Consider the following 19526-nt stretch of genomic DNA (forward strand, 5'->3'; position numbering starts at 1 on the left):
GGTGGGGAAGGAGAGCAGAAGAAGAGACAGGAAAGGAATATACAGAGGATTCTGGCCACAGTAGTGATGGACAGAAAAATATGAACAAAGTCTGGGACTAGGAAGGAGCCTGTTGACAAGAATCAATGTGCTTACTATAAAAAAAAATGCCACTGGGCAAGATATTGCCCACAAATGAAGAAAAGTGGGGCCTGTGATCCTCAAAAAGAATCCCTGAGTACTAAGATATTGGCCATGCAGTGTGGGAGTGAATAATGGAGATAGGGTTCAGACCCCCACCCCAAGTTCAGGGTAACCTTAAAATTAGAAGAGAAACCTATCCTGTTCCTTGTAGATACAGGGGCTCAGTCCTCTGTCTTGCTAGGAACTGAGGGACCCAGGTCAAACAAAAAGTCTTGGGTTCAAGGGCATACCAGGACCAAACAATATTTATGGTCTACTGGAAGATCTGTGGATCTCAGAGTGGGCCAGGTATCGCCCTCATTCATAGTCATGCCAAACTGTTCCTGCCCCTCGTTTGACAGAGACCTCCTGACTAAGATAGGTACACAAATACACTTTCATCCTGATGGATCACAGGTTAGAGGGTCAAAAGGGGAACCCATACATGTCCTAACCATCCAGTTGGAGGATGAGTATCAACTCTTTGAGCAAAAAGGCCTGCCTCAGATTTTTGGTTACAGACGTATGTTGCAGTAAATATTTTGTAAAAAATTATTTATCTCCTCATTGGCCCTATGGATTCACTTCTCAGGCAACATTTCTAGTATGGAGCTTCACACACGGACTCTGTTTCTCGGTCCAAGTTGCCACCATGGTCTCACTCAGTCCAAAAAACTCTCTTCCCTGGCGGTTTACACCACCTGCCCTACTGTCTCTGCCTTGGGTGATTCTTTACCCCAAATCCCAACAAAAACACAACTCTAAGGCCTAATAGCTTTTTATACAACTTTATACATTCAACCCACAAACATTCTAGTCAATAAGATTATATCCAATATACAAAGATACAAACTGCTCTTTTATATGAGAATAAGACCAATAAAGTCCTAAAAATGTTCATAGCTATCTAATGCCAATTAAGCCCACCTGGATCTAATTCATCCTTCCCGAGTCCCATATTCAAACTTTTCTCTTGGTCCTCCTCATCCTCTGACCTCTGACCTTCTCTCTCTCCTCCTCCCCTTTTACCCTGCCCAAACACTGGCCCTCGCCTTTATTTTACTAATTAAAATGAGAAGGTTTTGATAAAGTCCTGAGTATAATACTAGACAGAACTTCTTGGAGAAGTGAAATTAACCTTTAAATATGAAAAGCTTAAGGACACTCTAAAGGCAAATCCAAAGCCTGGGCTGTAAATGCAGGAATGGGGGAATCTAAGAACCTGTCCCCAGTCCATATAGGACTGAGTCCCCGGGCCTGCATGGTAGTGGTGCATCAGTATCGCATATCAAAGAAGGTCTGAGACAGAATCAAGCCACACATCATCGTGCCATTCCAATGCGGTGTTCTGCATAAGTACCAATCAGCCTGGAACACACCTCTCCTACCAGCTCAGGAACCTAGAAACAATGACTACCGGCCAGTTTAAGATCTCTGAGAGGTAAATAATGAGTGGCTGATTGTAATAATAGAAGTAATAATAATAATAATAATTTATATGCTAGGCTAAAAGGTCTGCATGTGGTGCAGAGAGAAAGATGGTCACAGCTGGCAGCTACCTATGAGCTTGAGACTCCTAAGACATCCCATCAGTTCCAGGTTAGAGACTCAGTCTAAACAGGACAACACCGTACTGAGAAACTCGAGCCATGAAGGAAAGGACCCTCTTTTCTCCTGTTGGCTACTCCAGTGGCAATCAAGGTAAACAGGATCACCCCTTGAAGCCTGCCCCTGACTCAGAAGCTCACCAGGACCTCAAATTTGGACAGCCCAAAACACAGCAAAACCCATAAGCTGAAAATCAACAGAGACTTCAATAATGTAGGCCCCCCTTCTCATGGTACTGTACATTAGCCCCCCCCCCATTCTGTGCCAAAACCCATGCCCCTGATAGACTCAACTGTGTGGTCTCATCAGCCATCAGAGATGTAGTATGATCTACCTCAACAGAAACCCCTGCTTACACCTGGTAGCCCACATTAACTCCTGATTTGCATAAAATGGCTGCTAGTTTAGACACATTGGATATTCCCACTAAGATACTAACAGAAGGACTATGCATAGGCACTGTCCTCCCAGAGAAAAAAGATTCTTTGTAACTCTACTCATGAATATGATTGACCAGATGGGTATTTGATTCCCCCTGATGATACCTGGTGGGCTTGCTATTCAAGATTGACCCCTTGAGAACATCTTCAGGTCCTGAATCAGACAAAGTGTTTTTGTGTTTTTGTTCAATTGATGCCTTGGCTCTTATCTCATGAGGACTCTGGGATCTTTGAGATTCTATAAGAGGGACAGGGTCTAACCTGGAGAAAGAGAGAATCAATTACAACCTTAACCCTGAGTATGCTTCTGAGATCCAGCCTAGGAGAGTTAAAAAGGAGAATGGCCTCACTGACAACCACTACTCCAGTTTGCTTGCAGCCATAGTCCTTGATATCCAGAGTATAAAAGATGGGAATCCTCCCATCTTCAGGATTCACTCACCTTCCTGGCAGAGGTACAGCTACTGAACAAGAGAGAGATAGACCTATTGTTTTTACAGCAGGGGATGACTTTTGTTTCAATTCTGAGCCTTTGATCATTTTCTCGTTGCTCTTAACCTTCAGGACTTGCATTTTAAGTCTCTTGCTAACTTTTATCAAGAACACATAAGTAGAGTCCCTGTTATGGTGCTTAGACAGCAATATAAACAATTAAACCAAGCTGACTTAAAATTTTAAGATTGAAATTAAAATCTCCAATGAAAAGGGGAGGATATGTGAGGCTCTTAGCCAGGCCATCTAGGGACAAGTTGCAGCCCTCTCCTGGACTTTCCAGGTGGACTCTAGGTGACACAGTGAATCCCACAGTGGTGGTGTTGAGATTTTGGAATTCTCTTACTGAAGAAAGAGAAGATCTATAAGCAGTCTACCTGGTTTGCTGTCAGGCATGGCCTGGAGCCATGTTTCCCAACCTGTGCATTTCCATCCCTTTTTTAGTCTAATGGCCCTTCCATACTGGTTGAATAGCAGATATTCTGTAGCTACATTACAGTTATAAAGTAGCCAGAAAGTAATTTAATGTTTCTGTGTGACCACAACATGAATAATAGTATTAAGGGGTCACAGCATTCGAAAGTTTGGCCTAAGGAGTGTGAATCTGGAATGGATCAATTCCTTTTGTTTTCCAAACAGATAAAAGATTGGTGCATGCCTTGACCCACAAACACTTGTGTCTCAGAACCAGTAAACCCTCTGCTTTTCCTACTTTTCTCAGTCATCATAAAAGTGTGATGGTGGAGATCTAATATGCCAACATTACATGGTAAGAAAAAAGACCAAGAGTTTCTAATTTTGGAAGGACAGCAGGGGTTCTGCACAGACATCCACAGATGAGCTTGGCTGATTGGACTACCTGTCACCTCTCTGAACATAAACATTTCTGGAATCCATAGACAGATTTCAAAAGTTTTACTCATATTATGTTTTATTAGGTAAATTTTTTGTCTACAGAGTTGTATTTGAAGATGGAGACAAGAGGAGGGCCTCGGATCCTCTGGATTATCAGTTACAGGTGGTTAAAACACTCTGGTGTGTGCTGGGACCTGAGCCTGGGGTCTCTCAGACAGCAGTAATTGCTTTTGCAACTGAGTTCCCAAAAACTGTGAGTCTTTAAAGATAATATCTTTATTGCCTTCTCCTTCTCTGAAAAGTAAGAATTAATGATTGATTTCTCCTTTGTCTGGCCCCATTCATCTGTTCTACTCAGTCCAATGGAGACAGGCTTCTAAAAATACTTAGTTGGACTGTACTTAGGGCCAGAACCAAAATTGAATCCCAGTTTCCAAATCATCATCATGAAAAAAAAATCGATAAGGTAGATGTCAAGCAAACAGTCCAGGCTCCAGTGCTGTCCTTGCCCCACCTGCCATTTTAACTTATTACAGCTGTTTTACTTTTTTATTGCACCATTGCATTATGCACACTATATCTCAGTTTATTGGAACAATTAATGAAACGGGCCCACCTTAGGTGCGAGACTCACACTAAAACACCCAAGTTCTTTGTGATTAATGATTCTTAAGACAGAAAGCTAGCAGCAAATGAAAATTAAGAGAGGCACTTGCTTGGGAGTCAGGACAAAGATTTGTCCTGCATAAATTATTGGGGTCCAGTGGAGCTATAAAATGGGGCGCTAAAAGTAGAGGCAAATCAGTTGCTTTAAATGCTACTCCTATAATCGGTGCTGTTGCTAAAGGTAAATTGCTTCCTTTAGTTTCTTTGACACTTACAGAACAGAAAGAACCCAGTCCTTATAATCCAGAGAAATCTTCAGCCCAGTAGATTAGAGATTTGTCAGAGACAGAGATTCAAATCAGTTCCACCCCAATTCAACCCAAATCTTCACAGCACCAGTAGTTTGGTTTTCTGAATTTAAACTACAGATAACTTCCTAGTTAACTTTACATTTTTTTAACTACAAATGACAAAAAAAGAAAATTCAGTCTGGGATTTCCAGTCTGTCTCAGTCCATTCTTTGATGTTGCAGTATTCCAGGAGAGAGCATCTGGAAAAACTGTTTCTGGAAGGCTCCAGAGTCTTGGCAGCAGGGGCAGGATGTGATGGGAGAGATGATGCCGCAGTATGAACCCAAACTAAGCAGTACTTGGCTCCAGCACTTCGGCAGGTGCATTACAGCTGTTTTAAATCTTGTACCACAATGCTGTCTTCCCCCAGATACACTGTAAATGGTCCAGCAATACTCAAGTCTAACCCAAAGTCATTGGAAACAATACAGGTTGTGGCTGTTGGAAGACAGGTATAGCTCACAGCTGTCCAGCTCCTAAAATTGCTTTAGGCATTTGAGGGGGGCTCCAACAAAGCACTTTGTGCAGAAGCCAGGAAGTGGAAGGCTTCTGCCACCAACTGGGGATGTGAAAACACCATTGACTTCCACCCTGGTGTCTCAGAGACCTCAAAAGCATGATGTATAATGAAATCTAGGGCCTGAATCTTCAGCTGCTGTGTGTTATGGAGGTCAGCCAGGATGAGATAGTTTGCAGCATTCTCCAAAGAAAGGCTCTTGCAGAGGACATTCTCACATATGACCTTCAAGCCCTCCAGACCATACTTATCAGCAGCTGCCAGTACACCAACTGTCATGGAGTGGCTGTGGAGGTGTGGTGCCTTCCCTATGTAAATAAAGGCCATCATCTCCTTGAAGACTTGGGGATCCAGGTCATGGATCTCAATTTGGTCCTTTAGGCTCTCCTTTATTTCATGTTCAAACATGGCTCTGAAGACTGGAGAGCGAGCTGCTAGGATGGCCTTGTGAGCCCTGAATTTCTGCCCAGCTACCACCAGGCAGCAGTCGGTGAAGAGGGAGTTTTCCCACAGCTCTCCTAGGTCATCTGTCAACACGTGCATTGTATCCTTGTTTGCAGGTGTCATGTTCTGTCCAGGCATGCTGAAGAAGTTTCTTACTACACTCAACTGGCAGCAGAGGGTGAGCTTGTCTTCAGGGAGAAGCCGGTGATGATGGGAGAGGAGGATATCTCGCTTAATAAACGTTTTGAATCCCCGCTGTTGGTTTTGACAAAAGCTAACAATATTGTGGCTCTTCATATTTTGACATATTTCTCCTTGGGCATTTGTGATCCAGAACTGAAACTTTGCCCAAACTGGGCTCTTTGAACCCTTGAGCAGCCACAGGTAAACTGACAGGTAATCTTGGCTTTCTTCATCAACACCATTTGGGTGTACCTTCAAACGCCATGCCTCTTGGTCACTGTCCTCTAATGAGAACACCGGGCTTAAAATCTTTTTCCAAATTCCATCCATGTAAAACGAAAACTTGCTAATGGTCCAATTATAGCAGAAATTCTGAAAGCAGACATGTGTGTAGCCACAGCTCTTGGCATCCAGGTACCCTGGCATTTCTGGTGGAAATAGGTTGGAGGTTAAAGTTGATCTGAAAATAAGTACTAGTAGTTCAGAAATAGAGCCAGCTGACTGCCATTAGGAGTAAGGGCCTGCCCGTTGTCCGCTGACCAGAAGAGCATCAGAAGCACCCTTCCACCTGATCCCACAAGTGAGCCTCCTCTACCCAACCCCCACTATCCAGGGAGAGACCACCGGAACTCTCTAGGCTCTGGTGGCATAGTGCTGTGGAGAATGGATCTGTTCTGTTTGACCCAGAGACAGAGCCTGGTCATGGCCATCAGAACTCATTGCCTGCCTGCAGAGAGCCGCACACCCAGGAGCAGATCCTCTCTTGAGCCCACAGGCCCTTCAGACCAACAGGAAAGACAAGCACCAGTCACAGACAAGAAGATCACCTAACATCACAGATAACAAACATAATGAAATGGCAAGAGACAAGCTCAAAAACCTAAGCAATGGAAACTAAGACAACCTGGCAACAGCAGAAACCAGTTCTCCCGCCACAGCAAGGAGTTGATATTCCAATACACCAGAAAACCAACATATGGATTTGAAATCATACTTGATGATGGAGATTCTTGAGAAACACATAAGTGACTTCCATAAAGAATTACAGAACTCATATAAACAAGTAGATGCCCTTAAAGGGAAAACACAAAAATCACTTAAATAGCTATAGGTAAACACAACCAAACAGGAATTGAAAATGGAAGTAGAAACAATAAAGAAATCATAAATAGAGAAAACCGAGGAAACAGAAAACTTAGAAATGGAGTTGCCCGCCCGGGCTGCCTCCTTTAGGATTTGGCTGGACTGAAGCGCTCAGGCAGGAGACTGCAGGATCCACGGCCCTGAACATGTGAGCAGTGAACTCTTCAATTCTCCAATAAATTAATTTTAAAAATGTCCTCCAATAAAACTACATTGCAAAAAATGGGAAAGAAACAGAATGGAAAGAGTAAAAAAGTTGAAGAGGCAGAGCCTGAAGCATTTGTGGTAGAAAAAATAATGAACTGTCCTGTAATGGATGGGAAGGTGGAGTACTTCCTGAAGTAGGAGGGGTTCATAGATGCTGACAATACTTGGGAACCAGAAGAAAAAATAGATTGTCCAGAATTAATTGAAGCATTTCTCAATTCTCAAAAAGCTGGTAAAAAAAAAAAGATGGTACAAAACCGAAATCTTCATCTGACAGTGAATTTGATGATGGCAAATCAAAAGAGGAAAAGATGCTGCTGACAAACCAGGGAGCTCTACCAGAGTCTGGATCCTGAATGAATAACTGGTGCCACAGACAGCAGTGGAGAGTTAATGTTTCTCGTTAAATGGAAGGACTCAGATGAGGCTGACTAGGTTCTGGCTCTGTAAAAAATATGGTGTGTCCTCAGGTTGTCAGTGCCTTCTACAAGGAGAGGCTGACTTCGAATTCTTGTCCTGAAGATGAAGCACAGTAATTGTATGTATTTATGTATGTATGTATGTATGTATGTATGTGTGTGTGTGTGTGTGTGTGTGTGTGTGTGTATACATGTATATATACATATACATACATACATATATATGTGTGTGTGTGTGTCTTCTGTCTTGGGTTTTGGTTTTGAATTACTAGTATAAAAAAATAGCATTCTAATGAAAATAAAGTTTGATATGCTGGTTTTGAAAGTATTGGCTGTAGTTGGGATATTTTTGTGTTTTGTTCTGCACTGATTCATTTGACTAAGTAAGATCTTTCTGTAGTGACTTCCTTTAACAATAGAATATTTGATACCATTTTGTATTTCTTCTGCTTTGAAGAATAGCTTTTCTTAAACACTGAGGAAATTTTACAGTCATTACTAATGTCTGAACTTATTTTTAACTGGGACAAAGAAGGACCATTCTGGTTTTTGTTGCTGTTGTTTTTCTTATGTGGTATGTACCTAAAACACATAACTTGTTTATTTTGTATTGTTTTTAATACTCAAAACAACTGAAGAAAACACAAGTTGATGAGATTCCACCATTGTGGATATGTTCCTAAACCATAACCTTTCAGATTAAGCAGGGTCAAAATTATTGGAGAGTTTAAAAGGAACCACATGAGAATTGATGTATTATCAAGTAAATACAGTAGTTTATTTACAGAATGTTGTCCAAATCAACTCCCCCTTCAGAAAATGGAATTAGACAAAGTAGAAGTGTGATTCAGTAACAAGGCTTGGGTCAAGTGTGGTGGTACACACCTTTAATCCCAGCACTTTAGAGCTCTGATTTAAGAGGTCAGCTGGTTTAGAGGCAGGGCCTGGTCAGGCAGTCTGTAAAGGTTCCACTGATGAACCAGCATTCCTTGGCTGAAATTTAAAATCTTTACAAAAAGGTTATGATTCATGGAATCTGTTTATGTGGAAATAGAATCCAGGTTGGAGCTGATGTGGCAGTTTAAGACCTGCTGACTAAGTGAGTGAACAATATTTGCTAATATCAATGAATGACCTGCATGCTTTTTCTTTACCCTGACTCATTCCTTACTGGTAGGATCAATCTTTTCAATATTTGGGATCTGGTTCAATGACCCAGAAGAGTAACTTTGTAGTTTCAGAATGTCATCCAGCTATATACTTACTTTATTGTAAATAATGGTGAACAGTGGTTAATAAGTAGTTTTATATTCCGTTTAAAAAAAGAAAACCTAGGAAACAGATCAGGAGTCATAGATGCAAGCATCACCAACAGAATACAAGGGATGGAAAAGAAGATATCATGGGCAAAAGATAACATAGGAAACATTGAAAGAATAGTCAGAGAAATAGCAAAAATCAAAAAGGTCCTAACACAAAAGATCCTGATTATCCAGGATATCTCTAGAACTTATTATTATAAAACAAAAGACTATACCTTCCTCTCAAAACCTCATGGTAACTTTTCCAAAACTGACCACATAGTTGTGACAAAACGGGCTTCAACAGATATTAGAAATTCAAAATGCTTCCATGCATACTTTCAGAAAACCATGGACTGAAGCTGGTTTTTAATAACAAAAACAACAAAAAGTCCACATACACGAGGAAGCTGAACAATGCTCTACTCAAAGATAACAAGGTCAAGTAAGAAAGAAATTAAGGATTTTTAAAAAGTAAACAAAAATGAAGAAGGTACAACATACCAAATTTGTGAGATACAATGAAAGCAGTACTAAGATGAAAACTCATATCTCTGAGTGCCTCCAAAAAGAAACTGGAGAGAGCATACACTAGTAGCTTGACCACACCTGAAACCTCTAAGAACAAAAAAAAGCAGACCCAAGAGGAGTAGATGGCAGGAAATTTAAAACCTCAGGGCTGAAATTAACCCAATTGAAACAAAAATAATTGTACAAAGAATCAACAAAACCAGGAGCTCATCCTTTTAGAAAATTAACAAGATTGATAAACCTATAGCCAGACTAACTAGAGGGAACATAGAGAGTATCCAAAATGACAAATTCAGAAATGATAGGGGAGACATAACAACATAATCTGATGAAATTCAAGAAATCAGCAGATCCTACTACAAAAGCCTATACAAAAAGCCTCAAAAAAACTCGAAAATCTAGATGCAATGGACAAATTTCTAGAAAGATACCAAGTAACAAAGTTAAATCAGGACCAGATGACCCATCTAAAGAGTTCCAAAACTCCTAAAGAAATAGAACCAGTCATTAAAAGCTTCCCATCCAAAAAGAAAGCCCAGAACCAGATGGGTTCAGTGCAGGATTTTATCAGACCTTCATAGCAGACCTAATATCAATATTCTCCTAACTACTATACAAAATACTAACAGAAGGAACAGGACCCGACTCATTCTTCGGAGCCACTATTATGCTCATACCTAAACCAACCAAAGACCCTAAAAAAAAAAGAGAATTTCAGACCAATTTTCCTCATGATCATTAATACAAAAATACTCAACAAAATTCTTACAAACCAAATACAAGAACACTTCAGAAAGATCTCTAAGCTTCACTCCAGGGATGCAGGGATGATTCAATATATGGAGATTCATCAACACAATCCACCATACAAACAAACTCAAAGAAAAAAAAAGCACAAGATATCTCATTAGATGCTGAGAATGCACATGACAGAATTAATGCTCCTTCATGTTAAAAGCTTTGGAAAAATGAGGAGTTCAATGTCAATACCTACACATAGTAAAGCAAAGAACAGTAGCCAACATCAAACTAAATGATGAGAAACTTGAAGCAGTTCCATGAAAATAAGGGACTAGACAAGCATGCTCCCTATCTCCCAACCTATTAAAAATAGTACTGGAAGTCCAAGCTAAAGCAACTAGACAGCAAAAGGAAGTCAAAGGTATACCAATCTACTTTCTGATCTCTTTCCTTTAAATTGTATGTATCAGATCTCTATGCACTGTTAGACAGCAATTTATCAAAGTGACTTTGAGGTACTTGGAAGTCAGGGATGACACTTTCAGGACTTCCTTGAATACCTTATTTTTTATACATTTTTATACATTTTCATCTCAAGTGTATTGTATTAGTCAGGGTCCTGTAGAGAATGTAGAGTATAAATTCCTTTAAATAAATAGAAGAAGGATATATGAGAATAACATGCAAGCTAACAACCAGATGATATAACAATGGCTAAAGCTGGTACTTACTTAGTCCAGGAGGTTTGAAGCCTCTGGTATATACAGGAAATCTGAAGAAGTGGATTCTATTGCCAGTGAAGAAGTGGGCTTGCTAGCAAGAGGAGAGAAAGCAGGCAAAGACACAAAGCTTCTTTCCTTCTGTGTGCTTATATAGGCCTCTAGCAAAAGGTATGTTACATTTGAGGGTGTATCACCTAGTCTCAAAATTTGGATTAAAGGTGTGTCTTTCTGCCTCAGGACTCAGATTAAAGGTGTGTACATTTCTGTATTTGACCTGTATGTACTTCAACTTAAGCAAAATAATTTTAAAAGATGTTGCCCTGTAGTTTTGAATGTTACTTAAATCCATGGTTAGTACAGACCAGAAGAATACCTATCACAAATGTACCTGGTTTTATGTGGATAGCTTTGATCCACTGGACTTAAGATTTGTACAAGGAGATATGAAAGGATCGGTTTGCATTCTTCTAAATGCTTACTGCCAGTTGAACCAGCACCATTTAGTGAATAAAGTATTCTTTTTCATTGAAAGTTTTTAGCTCCTTTGTCAAAGATGTAGTGACCATAGGTGTATGGGTTCATATCTGGGACCTCAGCTCTCTTCCATTGATCGCCTGCCTGTCCCTATGAATACTACGAACCATTCTTGCATTGCTAGAATGAAGCCTACTTGATCATTGTGAATTATTTTAATGTGTTTTCACAGGGATTTTATTGAGAATTTTTGCATCAAGGTTCATGAGGGAAAATTATCTAAACTTTTCTTTCTTTTTAGGGTTTTTGTATGATTTAGAAATGAGAATAATTGTGGCTTAGAGAAATGTGTTGGGTAGTGTTCTGCTGTTTCTATTTTGTGGAATAATTTAGAGAGTATTGCTATTAGGTTTTCTATGAAGGTTTAATAGAATTCTGCACTAAACCCATCTGGTACTGGGCTTCTTTTGGTTGGGATGCTTTTGTAGAGTGCTTCTATTTCCTTAGGGGTTATGGTTCCTGTTTATGTTTCAAGACCCTCAGGAACTCGACACACAGAACACAATTAAATGATAGACCGCTGTAATAACAAGAGGTTTTTATTCCATGTACTTGGAGTTGCTCATCCTCACAGGGAGAGTCAGCCCCAAATACAAAAGGCACAGATTTTTTTATTCTTTGCAGCTGGCCGATTTCAGCCACAGAGCAATTTGCTTACTCTCATTGGTGGATCTTAGGACATAGGATCAGGCATTGGGTAGCCCCACTCAAGGGGCTGTTCTTGGCTTAGTTAGTCATTCCTTTATCTTGTTCTGTGCTTGGCCTTGGGGAAAAGGGCCAAGGTGAAAGTCCCTGTGAGGGAGTGGGAGGAACTAGGTGGTTGGGCAAGGTCAGGCTGACTCCTGGTGGGTTTTCTTGAAATTTATCACCAGGAGGGGTAGAAGGTCATTTTCCAAAAATTGTTTTATCTTAACTCAGTTTAGTCAGCATAGCCTGACCTGTCCATTAAGACTTTGATTTTACATTTTTAGAAACTTCTTTATATATTTTAAAACTTTGAGAGATTTAGGCTGATGATGATGTATATTCTGACTTTTCTATGAGACCTTGTGGCTATCAGCCAGTAAATTCTGTCCTTGTTTACTCTCTCAAAAATTGGTATTTTGGAAAAGTCTCAGAGCCCCTAAAAACTTTTTTTTTATATCTTGTTTAGATTGTTTACTTAATCCTGAGTTAACTCTGGCACCTGGTATCTGTTTAGAAAATTTGCCATATCTTTAGATTTTCCAGGTTTTTTTTTTTTTTTTTTTTTTTTTTTTTTTTTGAGTGTGGATACAGATGAGGATGCTTGCAGCTAAACATCAGACTGAACTTGGGGACAGCAATGAAAGAGCTAGAGAAAGGATTGTAAGAGGTGAAAGGTTTGCAATGTCATGAGAAGAACAACATCATCAACCAGCCAAGGCACTGAGGTAGAGAGCAAGGGTGATTGGGAAAAGAAGCACCTGCATGCAACTTGAGTGGGAGGAGGGAAAGGAGCTGGGGGTGTAACATTTGAAATGTAAATACAGAGAATATCCAATTAAATTGAAAAAAAGTCCTGATTTTCTTAGGTTGGATACTCTCTCTGTGCCCTCCATTTAATCTGGCTAAGGGTTTGTAAATCTTGTTAATTTTCTCAAAGAACCAGCTCCTAGTTTTTGTGATTGTTTTTATATTTCTTTTTATTTCATCTTCCTTGATTTCAGTTATTTCCTGCAGTCTACTCCTCTAGGGTGTATCTGCTTCTTCTAATACCAGTACTCTCCAAACTACTCCACTAAATAGAAACAGAGGGAATACTACCCAACTCATTCTTCGAAGCCACAATTATACTCACACCTAAAACACACAAAACCCTACAAAGAAAGAGAACTTTAGACGGATTTCCCTCATGAACATTGATGAAAATTACTCAGTAAAAGTTTTGCAAACTAAGTCCAAGAACACATCAAAACAATCATTCACCATATTCCAGTAGGCTTCGTCCCAGGGATGCAAGCCGGTTCACTCCATGGAAATCCATCAATGTTACCTACTATATAAACAAACTCAAAGAAAAAAAAAAGTCATTTGATTATCTCTCTAGATGCTGAGAAAGCACTTGACTAAATTCAATAACATTTTATGTCAAAAATCTTGGAAAGGTCAGGAATTCAAGGCTATACTTAAACATAGTAAAAGCAATATACAGCAAAGCAGAGGCCAACATCAAACTAAATGGTAGAAACTTGAAGCAATCCCACTAAAACCAGAAACTAGTTTGAAAGACGCCCGGAGGGTATCTTCCGTCTGAAGAGACCCGTCCAAAGGAACAGCAAGACAACTCACTTCAGATGCAAGTAGCAAGAGGTTTATTTACACAGGTACCTGTGGGCACACAGTCTCTCGGAGGACTTGCACGCCGGACAAAGGGCAGTCCCCTTTTTATAGGGCTTGGGGGGCAGAAGCAAGGTACAGAAGCAGAAGCATAGCAACAGGGTTTTAATTGGTTAATTTAAATGAAACCAGGGTGAGCTGGGGACAAGCCTCAAGTTCTTCAGAAAGGGTGGCCTTGGCCCCTCCTCTGGGACAGGGTGCTGTTTTTTGTCCTTTTCTCAGCACGTATGGCAAAATATTGTGTCTTTAAAATATTGTGTCTTTACCCTGGTCCAGGTGGTCAACCACAGATATCTTGTTTTGACAGGGACTAGGCTGTCCTCTGGCTCACTTTTGTTTTAGTATTTTTCTATCCCTGCCTGTTCTGGGCTTAGCACAAAATGGCATTACTGCAACTATAGCAGGAGGGGGTCTTTCAAGTTAAGGCTGTCCACTCTCTTCTTACCTATTCAAAATAGTACTATAAGTACTATCCAGAGCAATAAAATAACAAAAAGATGTCAAAGTTATACAAATTGGGAAGGAAGAAGTCAATGTATCACTATTTGCACATAATATAATAGTATACTTAAGTGACCCCCAAAATTCTGCCAGCACATAAAGATATGTTTAACATCCCCAGTTATCAGGGAAATGCAAATCAAAACATGCCTAAGATTCCACCTCAAACCAGTCAGAATGTCTAAGATCAAAACTTAGGTGATGCAGAAGCTGCCAAGGATGTGGAGAAAGAGGAACACTCCTCCACTCTTGGTGGGGTTATAGGCTGGCACAACTACGCTGGAGATCAGTCTGTTGGTTCCTCAGAAAATTGGGCACAGTACTACCTGAGAACTCAGCTATACTACTTCTGGGCATAAACCCAAAAGTAGCTCCAACATCTAACAAGGACCATGCTCAACCATGTTCACAGCAGCCTTCTTTATAGTAGCCAGAAGCTGGAAAGAACCCAGATGTCTGTCAACAGACAAATGGATACAGAAATTGTGGTACATATACACAATGGAATACTAATCAGCTATTAAAAACAAGTTTTTAGGCAAATGGATAGAACTTGAAGTTACTTTCCTGAGTGAGGTAACCCAGTCACAAAAGAGCACCCATGGTATATATTCACTTGTAAACAGATACTAGCCCCCAAAGCTCAAAATACCCAAGAAATCATCCAGAAAAAATATGAAGCGAAGAAGAAGAAGAAGAGGAAGAAGAAGAAGAAGAAGAAGAAGAAGAAGAAGAAGAAGAAGAAGAAGAAGAAGAAGAAGAAGAAGAAGAAGAAGAAGAAGAAGAAGAAGAAGAAGACGAAGAAGAAGACGAAGAAGAAGAAGAAGAAGACAAAGAAGGCAAGAAAGTGGATGCCTGACGTATTCTTGTAAGAGAGAAGAAAACACTAATGGTGTGAAATACACGGTTAAATAGAGGAGCAAGGATTAGATAAAAGATCTACAGAAACTGCCTCACATGGAGAACCGCCCCATATGCAGCCACCAAACCCAAGCACTTTTTAGTGCTGATTCCAAGAAGTGTTGTTTACAGGAAGGAACCAGATATGGATGTCTCCTTAGAGTCTCTGCCAGAGTCATATAGATACAGAAGGAGGATGATTGCAGCTAGACACTGGACTGAACATGGGGACCCCAGTGAAAGAGCTAGAGAAATGACTGAAAGCTCTGGAAGGGTTTGCAATCTCATGGGAAAAACAACAATATCAACCAGGCAAGGCCCTGAGGACCTGAGGGTGTTTAGGAGAGGAAGCACCTTCATGGAAGCAAGTTGAGGGGGAGGATGGAGTGGAGTGTGGGGGGAGGATATAACATTTGAAGTGTAAATAAAGAGAATATCCACTAAAATTGAAAAATTGACATCATAAAATTTCCAAATGGATGATACCAGAAAAAAAATTTATCCTAAGTTAGCTAAATCAGACCCAGAAAGATAAATTGGTATATATTGTCATATATGTAGTAATTGGCAATTAAGTAAATGAGTGAGTTATTTAAGCATTTGATAGATGATTTTAAAACATAGTTCAGTGCAAACTTCCTAAAATATACCAAAGTGATTCTAATGAGATCTCCTAATAATCATGGATAAGGAATCTGAATTGGACATCTGTTGTGACCAAAAGAGGTGTCCAGTACTGTGACTGGGTTGCATTTAGTTGAGTTGTATAATCAAGAGACTCCCAAGGAAGCTTACCAATGATCCAGGATATCACTAAGACAATGAAGTGCTCTTTGCAAACTGACTGCCGGGACCAATGTCAAAAAAAACACACACACAGAAAAAATTTTACATGAATTCTTGCTAGTGTCTTAATGAAGTTGTCCCCCTATGCTCAAGTGTCTTTGGTACAGGAAGGTACTCTGTAGACTACCAAAAGAGAAACATAAACACCAAAAACTTTGACCTACAATTTGTCTTGCCCACAAAATACCCTAGGGCAATAGTGCCCCAATACTTCTGAGAGTACCCAGCTAATGATTGATTTGATATGGCTCACTCCATAGTCAGAACCCAAACTCAACAGTGCTTTGGTAACCAAGAACCAGAGACCAGATAGCCCAGAAACCTAAGATACAACCAAATACTACAGGTCTTTGTTTTCAAACGTATCAATAAGACCAACCTAATGACACTCTGTTCTACTCATAGATGAGTATAATATTTAGTCATCTAAGAAAAGCTTCTTACAGCAGCAGGTGGGAATATATGCAGAGACACACAATCAGACATTAGAGAGAGACCGAGAGACAGAAAGACAGAGACACTGAGACTATAAGGGTGTCTCCATCAAGTTCCCTTCCTCCGATATGAGTGACACCTGCAGAAGAGAAGGTTGTAGGAGTGCAGAAGTAAGAAGGGATGGAGGACAGCAGTATAAAAAGACCCTCTCAGTTGAGTAGGGAAGGTGCATAGGAGCTCACTGAGACTGAAACAGCCAACACAGGTCTCAACTGGGCCAGCACCTCTGCACATTTATTATACCCTTGAGCATCTTATAAGAATCCTGGGTGTCAGAACAAGTGGGACCCTGATTCTTTTGCTGGCTTTTCTCCTCTTAGAACACTTGTTTCCTGTTCCAACTTCAATATGATGGGTTTTTCCCCATACTCAACTTCTATATTATTTTGTTATCTCCTAGAAGCCTGTTCCTTTCTTATAAGAGACAGAACAGGAGTAGGTATGGAAAAGGATCAAGGTGAGGAGAATTAGAGGGAGATGAAAATATCAGGACATATTATATGAGAAAAGTATCTAGTTTGAATAAAGGGGGGGAATAATTCATTCTCTCTTGAGACAGAACTCTGGTTCTGACTTTAGATATTGGGAGACAGTTTCTTCCTTCTCCTCTGATATTATTCCTCTTCCCTGTCTTTTGTTGTTGTTGTTGAACTATGCAGATTTGTCTGAGAGTCTTTGGAAATAAGGGTTTTAAAGAATGTGGTGGACTACAGTCTAATGCTGTATACAACTTTATTTTAGTACCAGAGTACTGTCATATATGAATGTAACAAAGGGAGTAATGATCCATGGATGGCTGTTTGAATCCAGAAACACATGATCAGAAAATATGTAAATAAAAACCAGAACTTATATACTAGTTATTAACAGAGCAGCCTTTTCCCAGAGTGTTCTCTGACTACATGAATTTAAACACAATTGGCAGGCACATAGTGTAGATTATATCTGAGAATACATGAAAGAAAAGCACAAGGCCATAAGCAAATTCACGGAACCCTGGGAACAGGACTCAGCATATCCTATCACCAGGTTGAATTCTATAGTATGAGCTGACATCTAAAATAAATAAATAAATATAAAGATCCTGGTTGTGGAGCCAGATCTTAGGCTGCCATTCCCCCAGAAGAGCTCTTTCCTGTATAACCCAGACATTTGTGCTCCCCCCCTCTCTGTCTCTCCCTCCCTCCCTTAGAGTATGTGCTTTTTCATCCTCCATCCCTCATTCATGGGAACTTCCCTTGCTTCCTGCCTTGTGGCCAATAAACTAACCATTCAGAGAGTTGCTTCCTAATGAGCCTGCCATTTACATCTAATCTGACTTTAATTGGCTCATTTCTCCAGCAGAGAACTAACCTACACTATGTTTCTTGATTTAAAAACTACATTTTTTGATATTAACCATCTCTCAGATATGGAATCTTTTCCCAATTTGTAACTTTGTCCAAATGACAGTGTCATTTGCCTTACTAAATTTTTTCAGTCTCATGAGGGCCCACTTACTAAATGTTGGTCTTAGTGGTAATACTATCTATGTTCTGTTCAGTATATTTTCTCCAGTGCCAATGAGTTCAAGGCTATCCTCCACTTTTTGTTTTTTCAGTTTGTCTGATTTTAATTTGAAGTATTTGATCCTTATGGAGTTTCATGTGTGCAGGGTAATGGGTATGGATATATTTGCATATTTATACATGTAGCCATCCATTTTCACCAGCACCATTTTGTTAAAGAGTCTATGTATGGTCCATTGCGTATTTCTAGCTTTTAGCCAAACAAACATTCTTGATACTTGTTTGAGTGTTTGTCTGGATCTTCAAATTGATTCCCTTGATCAAAAAGTCAGCTTTTAAGCCAATTTCATGCTGTTTTGTGGGTTTTAAGCCAGATAATGGAAAGTAGGGCGTTGTCCTTACCCTCAACTTCTATCAGAGAGCAAGGTAGCAATGGGGTCACCTAAATCACCCTTGTGCTTAGTCAACTGGATAGAGACAAAAATAAGTCACAGAAAAGCCAGTTAGGGTTCTGTTTCCTTGCCAGAGAACTGGTTTCTCTGGATACATGCCATCAGTGGTTTACTAATCTAATAAGCTTGGAAGGCAATTTTCCCGAGTCTAGCACTTCCTCCCTTTTCCCTTCCCTCCCACAAAAAACACTCACCCCTACTCCAGCTATTAAACCTACCCCTAAAGTTACACTAAACTAGCTGACTTTCATACCTGCTGTATATACTGCCTCCCAAGACCCTACAACCCACTCATCCAGACCAAAACCTGGATAGACAAAATTGATTCCTCTGAAGGCAAATACCAATGAAATCAATAAACAGATATCAATGTTTATATGCATATTATATTTTATTAGGATATTGATTTGTCAAGCTGATATTGGCCATTGTGTTAATTATGGTTTTAATACTGTGAACAAACACCTTGACTAGGACAACTCTTAAAAGGACAACATTTAATTGGTGCTGACTTACAGGTTCAGAAATTCAGTCCATTATCATCAAGGCTGGAACATGGAAAACCCAAGAAGGCATGGTACAGGAGTGCTGAGAGTTCTATGTCTTCATACAAAGTCCTCTGGGTGAAAATTTTCTTCCAGGGAGCTAGCATAGCAGTATTAAAGCCCACATCCACAATGGGACACTTCCTCCATCAAAACCACACCTACTCCAATAGGCCATACCTCCTAATACTACCTAATACTTGGCCCTAATACTCAATGGGCCAAGCATATTCATACCACCAAACTCAGTTTTTTGGGTACAAAAAGTCTTCTTTCCCCATCCTTAAAACTAAATATTCATGTTTGATTTCTCCTTTCTCTCAGCCCCTAGTCATCTGTTCTACTGAGTTCAATGTAGACAGGTTTCTAAGAAGAAGCCCATCTGAGCTATGCACTCAGGCCAGTACCTACGTTGAATCCCAGATTCCAAGACAGGAGACAAAAGTCAAGCAATAACATCAATATGGTATATGTCAGGTAGAATGTACCAGACTCCAGTGCTGCTCCCTCCCCCACCCACAACTCCAAGTTATTTAGAGCTATTGTGAGCCCGGAGCCACCTTGATCCCCTCCCTTATGCTCCAGTGTAAATGCTTCAGCAGTCACTCCATCTAACCAGGAGTCACTGGGAACAATACTGGTTGTTATTTGGAAGACAGACATAGG

At 40.1% G+C, this 19526-nt stretch overlaps 1 protein-coding gene and 1 pseudogene across 2 annotated transcripts; one reads left to right on the top strand and one right to left on the bottom strand.

Moving 5' to 3' along the window:
• Positions 1-5000: 5000 nt before the first annotated feature.
• LOC308420023 (TD and POZ domain-containing protein 5-like) lies at positions 5001-6083 on the bottom strand (the record flags this gene model as incomplete). Its single annotated transcript, XM_080915984.1, has 1 exon — positions 5001-6083. The coding sequence occupies one exon, from the start codon at positions 6081-6083 to the stop codon at positions 5001-5003; it is 1083 nt and encodes a 360-aa protein (XP_080772110.1).
• Positions 6084-6992: 909 nt separating this feature from the next.
• Positions 6993-7543, top strand: LOC308420240 (chromobox protein homolog 3-like; annotated as a pseudogene). Its single transcript has one exon. The product of its transcript is annotated as a chromobox protein homolog 3-like (transcript).
• Positions 7544-19526: the final 11983 nt, after the last annotated feature.

The sequence above is a fragment of the Micromys minutus genome (genome assembly GCF_963924665.1).
Source record: "Micromys minutus genome assembly, chromosome: 4".
NCBI lineage: Eukaryota > Metazoa > Chordata > Mammalia > Rodentia > Muridae > Micromys > Micromys minutus.